The sequence below is a fragment of the Leptinotarsa decemlineata genome, unplaced genomic scaffold (genome assembly GCF_025532065.1).
Source record: "Leptinotarsa decemlineata unplaced genomic scaffold, Ldec_3_MD MMD2_tig00001719_RagTag_RagTag, whole genome shotgun sequence".
Taxonomy (NCBI): domain Eukaryota; kingdom Metazoa; phylum Arthropoda; class Insecta; order Coleoptera; family Chrysomelidae; genus Leptinotarsa; species Leptinotarsa decemlineata.
Window position 1 is genome coordinate 10,562,112 of NW_027412569.1, and position 12,887 is coordinate 10,574,998.

General features: G+C 35.0%; 1 protein-coding gene across 5 annotated transcripts in view; it reads right to left on the reverse strand.

Moving 5' to 3' along the window:
* retn (retained) overlaps window positions 1-12,652 on the reverse strand; it is a 254,523-nt gene extending 241,871 nt beyond the window's left edge. For 4 of the 5 annotated variants that reach the window (XM_074176489.1, XM_074176488.1, XM_074176487.1 and 1 more), the window contains exon 1: window positions 12,351-12,651. In XM_074176489.1, coding sequence (XP_074032590.1) covers window positions 12,351-12,404 — 54 coding nt within the window. In that variant the 5' untranslated portion in view covers window positions 12,405-12,651. Of the gene's footprint in view, window positions 1-12,350 lie in introns of all 5 variants that reach the window. The other variant, XM_074176486.1, reaches the window with a different exon arrangement.
* Window positions 12,653-12,887: the final 235 nt, after the last annotated feature.

A 12,887-nucleotide genomic window follows, 5' to 3' on the forward strand; every position in this document is an offset into this window, starting at 1 on the left:
GGCAAAGTTGCGTATTTCAGAGACCTATTCAATGATGTAAAGAAACCTAATATAGCTCTTTTGGTTCTGTAGATATACAGGAAAAACCAAAAAATCCAAAATTATTTTCTTGCCTATATCTTCTTTATTCGCAAACATATTGAAAATATGTCCACATTTTGCTATTGGCACTTGATGTGGGCTCTCAGAACATATCTATGAATCTTTCATATAGTGTGTCATCTGACTTGGGCCACCCCCATCTTTGAATTTTCAAATACGGACCTGTATTTTTTTGTTGTAGTTTTCGGATCGTAGACGTTCACTTCATACTGAGAAATTAAATTCAATTTTATATTTCAAGATTTTTCGGTAATATTCAATTATAATGAATAATTACGGCCCTGAAAATTGGTTGACTGAGTTGAAAAAAAACATAATAATAACTTTCACGTCTCCTTATGTATCGTAGAGTTTTTCGATCCCTGTATATTCATTTTTCAATAAAACGAACTTCTAACGGCCAACCTAGGTTCAACAAAGATTGCAAGGAAGCTGTCGCTTTCAAAAATCTCGCCTACCGAGCTCTCTCAGCGATTTGGTTTTTATCTCCTCAATTGTCATCAATGTCTGTCCTTTCATGGGTGTCTTCAATTCGTGAACAGGAAAACGTCGCAGAGGACCAAATCTGGTGAGTACGGTGGCTTAGGCATGAATACGGTGTTATTTTTGTGAAGCGCTAACAAAACAGTGAGCAAAACTGACACTTAATCGAACTTGGCGTGCTTTTGTTGTCTTGGCTGTTCCCATGATTCGTCACCAGTCATGACCCTTTTAAGCAAATCGGGATCCCCTTTGACGTCATTCAACAATTCCTAAGCGACGTTCATGCTGAAAATTATATTTTTCATTGTTTGAGGACATCTACGTTGAAAGATCAAAGTAGATTGGTTGACCTTTCATTCATTGAATACATAGTCCAATGAAGTCTTCACCAATGTTAGTTCTCACTGTTCAAACGTCAGTAGGATCATGTTAAAGACAGTAATTTTGTTGTCTACGATTTCGCAATAAAAATGATTAAATTGACGTGAAAATTACCAGTCGTAAGTAAATATTCTTAAACATCTAACGGTGGTTCCAAAATGTACTTCAAAACAATTCTGGGACCACAGCTTTCTAAAGTTTCAATTCGCGAGTCGAATCATTCCCACTGTATCAACTTTATTAACCCTTACCTAAGGTATTGATGATCTGGCGACGATGAAAACTAAAACCGGAACAAAACATTGAACATTTTATTTTGGAATACAAAAATCCATTCCTGAAGATTTTCACAAATGCCTTTCTAAATTCCATTGGCACTGAACCAATAAGTTTGTGTATAATGTAGATGTACATGGGGAAAACAATTTGAAACAATCCAAAGTGAAATAATGAATTGATGATTTCGGATTATATCAGTTTTTGGGATAGAATATATTGATCAAGAGGAAGATCTTCCTCTTGAAGACGTCACCAGCTAGATCACCTGACCTCAAACCGATGGACTTTTTTCTGTGGGGACACCTGAAGTCGAAAGTATACTCTACTAAGCCTACAAATCAAAGTAGTTGTGTTCGTGATCATAACTGGAATTTCATTTGAAACAATCAAAAGGGAAATAATGAATTGAACGATTAATTTCGCAGAAATCCATTGTTTTCAGATAAGTTGCAATTCCAATCAACATCAGCACGAACGCACTGTGTTTGAAGATAAATTTAATAAAGATAACCAAATTCGAAGTATCCACGATAAGTATTTATAGAAAGACGTTGATACAGTTTCACAGAAAAAAAAATTAATGGAGACATGAATCATACGATGTTTTGAGGTTGAAGTGGTAAAAAACATTCGTTCGATAACTACTCTATCGATTAACATATTCTGTTAACATTACTGACAAATGTATCAAAGTTCTTTGAAAATCTGAAAATTTAGTGCCACAAAAACCCAGCCATCGATTTTCTCCTACAATACAGAGTGTTAATTAAGTATGTACCTTAAATTTAACAGACGATTCTTTAGGTAATTTTAAGACGAAATGTTCATACAAACATGGGTCCGTAAATCCTTCGTTCTCAAAATACAGGGTGTTGAAATAAAAATTTAAAAAAAAGTTATTTGTAAATATCTTAAATATCCTTAACCTAATTTTGTTGTGATTTGGCAATGGTATTTATAACATTAGGGAGCTAATTTAGCCCGAACGTGATTCAATTTATGAAGTCCAGTGGCGTCTCGAGCGGGATTTGAACGAATATTTTTGACTTAAAAATGTACGCCACTGACTTTTGTGCAATTTTTATTATTTCTCTGGATTGAGCAATTAGAAATACAACTTTTTTCTCTTGAATTTTTTTCGTATCTTGCTTAGTTTTTAAGAAAAAAAAGTCGACCTAATTGCATATCCCTGGACCTCACTAGGAATAATATGGGGAATTAAATGTTTCTTTTGGAAATTATTATTTTTACAATTTTTCATCACAAATTATGTAACAATAACAACAAATATTAAATAACATTAACATCTAGACTAACGAATTGCACTAAATTAAGTGTTGGAAATGGCCTCTTTCGGCTTCAATACAACCGTCTAGCCGCCGTATCATTGAATTTCGCACTCTTCTAAAAATACCTGGCGTATATTTTATTATGTCACATGAATTAATGATTTTATTCTGTAAATCCTCTTCATTTTGAATAGCAGTTTTGTATACCAACGCTTTAAGGTATCCCCAGAGGAAATAATCTAAGGGATTCATTTCGGGCGAGCGAGGTGGCCATGGGTGTGGGCCTGCTCTCCCAATCCAGCGATTATGGTAATTTTCATCCAAAAATTGCCGTGCCACTACACTAAAGTGTGGTGGAGCACCATCGTGCATGTACCACATACGGAATCTTTCCATGACTGGAATTTCTTCTAAAAGTCCAGGTAAAACAAATTGTAAAAACCTTCAGTATTCTTCTCCATTAAGTCTAGGTGGAAGGAAGTGACGCCCAATGAGATGGTCACCGACAATTCCAACCCAAATATTAAAAGAAAACTGTTCTTGAAAATTATTTTCTATCTAGGCGTGTGGATTGTTTTCTGCCCAAATGTGATTGTTGTGGAAGTTAATAATTGAATTGCGAGAAAAACAAGCTCCATCTGTAAACAATATTCGACTTAGGAAACCTGGATTTCTTCTTATTTTACTTCCACCTTTGCCTGATATTTGCGATGGTTCTGGAAGTTCCGACGACGAGGAAAATCTAACAATGTTCCAAATTCAAACGAAAATGAAGCAAGTTATGGATCTCACTTCAGGTAACCATCATAATATGAGGAAGTGGGGAGGTGATAATCGATTTTTTTTCAGCATATAATGAATCAGATGAGAAAGATATATCTGGAATTGAACAAAATTTCGACGAAGAGGACGCAGAGATAGAGGAACCAACAGCAAAACAAAGAAAAAAAAGGACCAACTTTCAGCTGGACAAAGGAAGATATATGTGGAATGAACAACACATATTTCGTTCCGGATACAAATGAAGATATACCAGCGCTCCAATCGAGTATTTCACCAAACTCTTCTCTGTTGACATAATGAATGATATAATCGACCAGACTAACCTGTACAGTACACAACTAACTGGTAAATCCATAGACCCCAATGCCAAGGAAATAACCGATTTTTTATCCATATTATTGTTGATGGGAATAACAGATCTTCCGTCTTTCGAAGACTATTGGGCAAATCACACCCGAATTGAGCAGATAGCAAGTTTGATGTCAGACAAACGTTTCAAGAAATTGAGACGTAATAGTCACTTCAACAATAATGAAAATCTATTTGGTAACACAACGGACAGGTATTTCAAAATCCGCTCTTTGATGGAAAAACTGTAGACGAGACGATAGTCGCTTATAAGGGTACTCGTGCAGGAAATTTCCGTCAGTATATAAAAAATAAACCCCATAAATGGGGGTATGAATTTTTTGCTATTGCTGGTGTAAGCGGATATATATTAGATTTTATTCCCTACCAAGGTTCGAGTACCTTTGATGTTTTGAAGGGAACTACGAATGAAATTACTGTGAACGAGTTTGACTTGGGTGTTGGAGCTGCAACTGTAATTGCTTTAGCAAAATCATTGCATGATCCAAGCAAATCGACTCTATTTTTTGATAACCATTTCGCTAGTCTGCCACTCTTCTTGTATCTCAAGGATGAAATGAAAATAAATAGCCTGGGAACACTACGAGCCAATAGAATTGCTGGTTGCCCGATAGAAACTGACAAAGAAATAAGGGAGAGGATGCTATGACTATAAAACTGATAAAGACAAAGACATTATTGTAGTGAAATGGGTTGATAACAGGGCTGTTTTATTAGTCAGTACTCTATATGGCATACAGCCCATAGACACTGTGAATATATACTATAAAAATACGAGGACAAAAACAGATATCAAGTGTCCAGCAATCGCCAAACAATATAATAAACATATGGGTGGTGTTGATACAGCTAATGCTCTCATGGGTCTTTATAAAACACCTCACAAAGCAAAAAGACGGTACATCCCCATATTTGCATATCTTTTAGATGTGACGGTTGTGAACGCATGACTTCTTCATAGAATGGATTGTGCAGCTTTGAATCAAAAATATATACCTCTCAAACGGTTTAGGTTGGAGGTTGCGATGGGTTTGTCTCGTTGCGGAAAGGAAGCCAGAAGAGGTCGACCCAGCTTTGACATTGGAGTACCAATTATACATCGTCCGGTTTCTGACAGACCGGATTCTGCATCAAGGACTGATTCATATGCTCATTGGCCAATACACACAAGCAAGGGAAGATGCAGTCACTGTGTAAACGGTACAAGCCGCCTGAAGTGCGAAAAATGTTTTAAAATATTTCATACAAAAAAATAAAATTATTATATTATGTTAAAATGTGTGAAAAATAAATTCTATGAATATGCATTTCAATCTACTGAAAATCTTGAGCTGTCATGTGCAGAAATGTATACATCATAATGAATTTGATACGTATGAGGGGCAATGCCAATTTAGTGGTCATTGTAACCATATGGTTACAACCTTCAATCGAATAACTACTATCAAGGAAGTCAGTGAGTTATTTTGAAGCATTTTCTGCGATTTGAACATTTTAATAAGCTTCCCACTGTCTTGCCCATTAAAGGATTAAAAAAATATTGCAACCATATGGTGTCTAAAACCGATAAAGGGTTAAATTTGCATACCTACTATTTCGAGAAAAATCAGTAAATGATGCACGGTATTTTTCTACAGCATCATTCCGGTGACGTGTTCGTTAACTTCGGTTTTTAGTATCTGCCAACCAAGATCAAAAACGAAAATTCATGACATATATGACATCAAAATCTGTCACTGTAGATGCAAATTCACAAAGCAAGCTGAGCTTGAAAAAAAATTGAGAAAAAACATTGTGATGAATCTTCCATTCATAAACCACCCAACCTGTGAGCGTATATCTCTTTTTGAAAAACTTGCTCGGGCATTATACTGCTGGCTTTGCCTCAGCAACTTGTTAATAACTATATCAAAGTATATACCTGTCCGCTTAATATGGATCTGGCTCATTTGAGCTAATTAACCGTTTCCTTCGTTTCTAAGCCGTGCATTAACTAGTAACCGCTTTTATATTGTTCTTTGTGTTGCTCTCAGGTAACATTGTCTAATCGTCTATTCAGAGTATTGCGTTGCACTAAATCGAAAAACAAATAAAAAGTTGTAAATGTTTTAGATGTTCCTAATTGAATTATTCGAAAAACAAGAGATGTTATCTATTGATTCAGCAACGTTTAGTAAAATAGCGGTATTTCGGAATCAAAAACATTCAACAAACATTGTTTCCGATACGATCGGAAGTAGTTGAAATAAAAAAAAGAAAGATATATTGCCTAACTGACAGTTCGAAGTGGTAAAAATTGATATTTCTATATACGAATGTTCAGTTTCATCCTGAAAAACGAATGTTTTATAAATTTTGGTACATATTACTTTTACTTAATCCTAACCTTCAGATACGTGTACAAATTCCACAGCTGTCGAATTATATCAGTTTCTGGAAAAGAAGATATTTTATCCCGAAGAGGGAGATCTTCCTCTTGAAGACGTGGCCAGCTAAATCACCTGATCTCAAACCGATAGACTTCATTCTGTGGGGACACCTGAAGTCGAAAGTGTACTCTACTAAGCCTAAAAATCTAGAAGACGTACAACTGAGAATTGTTTGGGAATACCGATTTCTGACTCTGAACATCTTCAATAATGTAAGGCACGCTTTCGAAAGTAGACTTTATTATTGTACGGAACTAGATGGAGAAAATTTTCGACAAACCTCGTATATTAACAATTTCTTCAACATATTTTCTTGGAAGGCAATCTATATTGTTCAGCGAACACCTGCTAGTTAAATTAATCAAACTGGTTGTGATCTGCTCGATTCACTCGCTGCAAAAAATACGTGTCGAAAGCAAAAACAAACTATATCTATGACTGACTATTTTTATTCAAACATCTGTCCACTTTTTCTTGAAATTGATTCCATCGATAAAGACAGGAATACAAACCAACGATTTGATTTTGTAAAATGGATGGGCACATGAACAAAAAACTGAGGTACTAGTAAAAAATAATGGTTTTTACGAGTGCAATAATGAATCGACAGAACCAAATCGAAATCCCAAGTTTATGAGGATCTCAATTCGCTAAATGATCAGGGTCGCTTATTTACGACCATTTACTATTTCAGGACAATTTTCAAGTTGTACCCAAAATTGAATAGTTTATATTAGTAGCGCAATCAATAAAAATATTTCCTTTAAATAATTTCAAGCCGGTTATCGCATGTAAAAATAAATAATGATTTTGGCATTTTGGATAGTCAGGTAAACTTTTTGAAAAATATATTTCTGTTCGCTGTTGAGATTTCCAGTATTCAAAGAATAAATAATTTCTTTCATTGGAGTACGTGAAGTAAAATGTGCTTCATCAAGATTTCTCCCTGATAATAATTTTTCGTCGGAGCAAACATAACTTGCCAGGCAGGCTCAACTGAAATTCTAATTTTAATTCAATGAATTTAAAATAAAAATTGATTAATCTTACAATAAATGAGTAGGTACATGAATAAGAGAGACTGTTTTCTCTGTATTCATTAATTGAAACAATGGAATAAAAAATGTTTTAGTTAAAAAACACCATTTGTCAAAAAATTTGGTTACTAACGAATGTTTGTCATTATGAAATCATTGATAGAAAAATAGATCTTGATTGAAAAATATAAATTTCTAGAGACGCTTCTGAAGAGTAACTCACAAATAATAAAGGAAGAGTAACAACGGCAGATTAGAACGTAAATAATTATATGGAATGATTATATGGAATATCTAGTATTCAAATTATTTCTTCTGTCACAAACTTTGTGAAAACTAAAGAAGCAAATAAAAAATATAGATATTAAAAACCAACGATTCTATTGAAGAAAACTTGATTCTACTGAAATATTACTACTTTTCATTACTTATTTTGATGACATAATTTTTGAGAGTTGTCAGATTATCAAATTTCTGACAGTTATATCATTTTTATGCACAAATAATCTGAAAATAAATATGATAAAGTTTAAACCTATAGATAATTTTTGTTTCAATTTGTTTTTTTTGAAACTTGATGTTAATTTTCAGTATTGAAAACTATAAAATACACCTGTAAATTTTTCAGATACCAAAAAATTGATTTCAATTTGTACCTACCTATTTTACTTCAACTGATGAGTTGAATTACGATTTCCTACAAAGAGTTTCGAATGCAAATGGTTCGACATTATCGGAAACATTAAAATCAGGTTTTTATGGAATAAACTCCAAATATTTGGCAAGTTTTCTCGACATTCTAAAAATATTTTCGTGCATCCAAAGTGTCTATGAATATAGAATATAATACGATGGTGGTTAAACCCATGATAACATACGCATCTTTGGTCTGGTGGCCAAAGATGAAGCAGGCGACCGCCATCAACAAACTATGCAAGGTGCAAAGACTTACATGTTTGGAAATGACGGGAGCAATGAGAACTACCCCAACAGCTACATTGGAGACACTCCTGAATCTACCTCCTTTACACACAAGTGGAGAAGCACATATTGAATATGTGCACGGACCACATGACATCGAAGTACACCTGTAACACAAACTTCACGGCCAAAATCATAAGCCGTGAAGAGTGGACGACCATTAGTCATCCCGAAAACATGTTTGGAAAAAACACCTGGTATACAGATGGATCGAAGACCAATCATGGAACGGGAGCTGGAATATACCGAGCGGATAGAAATTTAAACTACAGCTATCCGCTAGGACTATACACATCCGTCTTTCAGGCGGAAGTGTATGCTATCTTGCAGTGTGCAAGGCTTATCAAATTGAAACCTGAAAGAAATGAGCGGATCAATATTTTAACAACAGCAAGAGCGCACTAGGGGCTCTGACAAACCCGAAGGTGACATCAAAACTGGTCTGGGAATACCATGAAGAACTGAAAGAACTTGCAAACAGGAACAAACTAACTTTGTTCTGGGTGCCAGGGCATTCAGGAATCACAGATAATGATAAATCTGATGAATGCGCTATAGACGCGGATCATCAACTTCATATATAGGTCCTGAACCAGCTTTGGGGGTACCAAAATCATTGGTGAGAAAACAGATTAGGACATGGACCAATAAGAAGCACACACAGTACTGGACAAAAGTACCTAGCAACAAACACAGTAGAACCTTCATAAGGGAACCGTCCACGAAAAGAACCAAAGAACTACTTCAATGTATTTGGGATCGGCTCAGAATAATTACAGGGTTACTAACCGGTCATTGTCTGTCTGACACCTGAATAAAATGGGGCTGTACAACGGAGACCTGAGCTGCAGATTATGCAACGAAGGGATAGAAACAGCTCTACACATCTTACACAGCTCCCAAGGTACAAAAAAAATCTATGAACATATCAGAGACTAAACGAGTATGATAAACCCCGGCAGAAGCCTTTACACCACCCAAATAAATTCAATTGATTTTCATATATCATTTCTAGGCCATATATAAGTAGGTACAATACAAAAAGTTTTACCTAAAGAAGAATTGAAAAGTTTTTTTTGCGAAGCAATGAACAGAATCTTAATAAAGACCATCTTTCAACCTGCAACAATTGAAATTATGTTTGATACCTACTTATAAAGTGGGTTTTATATTAGACATTATAGGCCTTATTCACAACACCAATTTTATTTGTTCTTTTGTAGAAGATTTTTAAATCCAAATAACTGAATAAAAATCAAGTGGAATCAAATCGTGATATCGAGCAGGCCACTCAATTCAACGGTGGTGTGCAGAAGTAGAAGGTTCGTCTACTACTGCGATAGACATTATCAAAGCGATGTGGTAAAAGTATCCGAGCTCGAATTGTTGTTCCTGTTGTTCCCAACACAGTTACCACATCGCCTTTGAAAATGTATACCGCAGTAGTAGATGAAACGTCAAGTATAAAAACCTGCAGACCACGGCCAATAACCACATTTTTTCATTGGGATTGTGATCATATGAAAAATTACATATTCTCTACCCTGAAACTGAAAAGTTCTGCAAGAAATCCCAGTTTGGGTATCGTCGAACGTACTATACTTATAAAAACAAATGTTAAAAAATTGAATAATTCCAGCTCAAATGTTCAAATACCTATATTTCGAAATTTCCAAATTTAGTTTGCTTTCCGAAACTCAAAAAAACCTCATGAAGGTGGATAGAGAGATATATCCCATGCACTCTCTATTTAAATAATTCAAATATGGTACTACAAGAGCGTTGAAAGGTGTGAACTCAAGTTTCAAAAATATCATTTCACAATTTTTTTCATTTTCTTCATTGGTAACGAATTTATACGAACCTCGACGAAATTATTTGAATTAGAAGAAAATCTACAAGGGGAACAATACGGAACAACTATCTACTACTTTTCTGTTGTTTACTCAAATGCATTTTAACTTATTAGATTATCTTGTGCAACAATAATGAATATAAATAGTTTCGGTTTTTACAAATACTGAAACTTTTCAACTCGTTAATAAGCTGTCCAAGAAATTGGAACATACAATCTTACTTCAACTACATTATTAATAAAAAAAAACGTTGAGTTTGTTGATTTTCAAACCGTCTATAACTCATACCGGAGAATATAGCGAATTGATGCTTCAATACTGCTCTACTAACCGTTTTAAAAACATTGCATTTGATCTGTAGCAGAATATGGCTGAAGATCGACCTGGCGCACGTCTATACGGATCCTAGTTAATTGATCTTTTAGTGAATTAGTCACTTGGACTTGTTTTCTATCTACAAGGCGAGTAGTTTAGTTGGTTACAATTAGTTGTTGAAAAATTGTTCATAATCGCTCATAATCCTTCCGTCAACAGTGAAATACGTGCACTTTTTTTATCGAATATATTGTTTTTTCTAACGCAATCATTTTGATTCATTTTAAATAAATAATCATCATAAAACAGAAGAGATATTTTTAGAGAACTTTCTGAAAAGTAATAATTGTAAGCCACTCACTAAACATTCTAATTATATCATTACCCCTGTCAACACATCAGTGATATCCGATTTTATCATCTTCAAAAATCCTGTATTAATGGTAGACGTTGGGTTGTTTATGATTATATCGATGTTTTTATCGTAAGCCCTTCATAGTGTCAACGCAACACAAAATAAATTTGACGATTGAAGCAGAGCTGTATTTAGTTAATGCAATATTTGTTATCTACTTATATATAATAATCATCACTACTAAGCCAATCTTACACTCGGCCAGAGTGAACTTAGTCTGGACTACTACAGTTCTATGTAATTAATAGTTGAATAATTTTTTACTTCTTAACGTAGAAGCGACGCGCAGATATTCTGAAGGTCATAAACGGTCAGAAAATCAAATACCTCTGAAAGAATACATGAATAATACAGAGCAATATACGTATCTGATCCCTGAATTCAATTCAATATCACATCATCATTTTCGACGATTCAAATAAAACGACAGCCAATAAGAGAGTTCAATTATTATTTTCCATAGCTAGCAATCCAATTGAATTTACTTTTATCGGTTTCACTGTGAAATGTTCAGTTTCCGAGTCTGAAAAAATTTACAACCGAATTTTAGAATATACAATAATTTTGAGGTTGATTAAAAACCCCATAGACCATTGATTGAATGTGTAGTTCTCCTTCTTTAGGGATCTAATCGGCAGTTGGGTATTTTTTCAACATAGCCCTCAGAAGAAAACGAATGCGATTTGCATTGACAGCAAGTAACAAAACAAGTAGACTAATGCCGAGAATTTAAAATCTACCGCTGCAACTGTACGAAATTTTTTATCCACAAACTATGAGAGCCCCTCCCTGCATTTACCTAATCCGAAATAAGGTTCTAAAACATCCAGCAATTCAATGCAAACTAGCCTGAAGTTTACAATAAATTGTCTTTCTAAGAAAAAGAGGTAGGTATATGCGATCCCTCCGCCAATAACAAGACGTCAGTAAACCATTTGCAACTATTCATAACCTTAGACATCAAGAACCACTCGAAGAATCGTCAGAAAACAACATGATTTTTGCTATGATTCAACATCTTCAATGCATGATAAACAAGTCTAGAGAGAAGAGAAGAAAAAGAGTGTGTTTATTTAAATAGTTTATTCACTTGTTTCTGGTAAGGGTAATAAACAAACATATTGACATGCATAATTATATAAGTATCAAATGTACTTATTACAAATGAAAAAGGAAATATCGAACTCGAAAATTACGTTTACTGACGATTTTGAAAGTTGATTTGAAAATAAAAATTATCGCAATGACTATCTGATATCTAAGACCATATAAAGATACATACTCCTTAATTGAATTTTATAAACTGGATGCCTTTAAAGAAAATAATTCATTGTGTGTTTGTTTTGTCACCGGTTAAAAATATTTGAATTGTTTCTAGTTGAATTTAGTCAGTGTTCTCATAAATTATCTAGACTTTTATATCAAACTACGTCTGTGAATACGGTATTTCAACTGCCAAATGAAAAAGAACCGCCACAGTTTAGAACCAGGAATATTTTAACTAAGCGCACTTGACAGTTGCCACAGTTACTGTCCTTTCATTTGAAACTTCATACGGTTAAAGAGCATTTTGTATATTTATAGCAAAACATATTCGTTTTATATAGGTTAAAAGTGTTTTCATCACTCACCACTGGGCTCTCTTCCCCGATTTCGCTTTCCCTCTCCTGTGAATCCATTTCCATAGCGTACACGGGCACAGGTTCTCTGTTTTTGACGCGAATTTTGACAATCTCTGTTTGCAGAATGCGAAAAGCACCCCACTCACACTCGCACAAGAATTTCGCCTGCTAAACGTCCTCGGAATCACCCCGAATCGACTACGGAAACACAACACACAAGTTTTTTTTAGGTTAGGTCATGTGGACTTGATCGAAGCGCAGCGTCGTACAACACGAACAAATGTTAACGCTTGTCTCACGGCCAGCGCAGATCGCGGCTATCGTGGCGTGTTTTGCCCCCGCTGGATCTCAGCGGCGGCCAATTGCGTGGCTCAGGAGGAGCCAGACTAAGTGGAGGGGTGGATCTAGCGATCCGCGCTTCGCGTAATCATACGTTTTTATTGCGTTTATTATCCAATCGCTCCGTGTTGGATACATTGTTGATTTATTCGTGGGGTGGCGGTGTTGCGGGGTTTTGAATGGGTAGGTTGATGGGATTAACGCGCG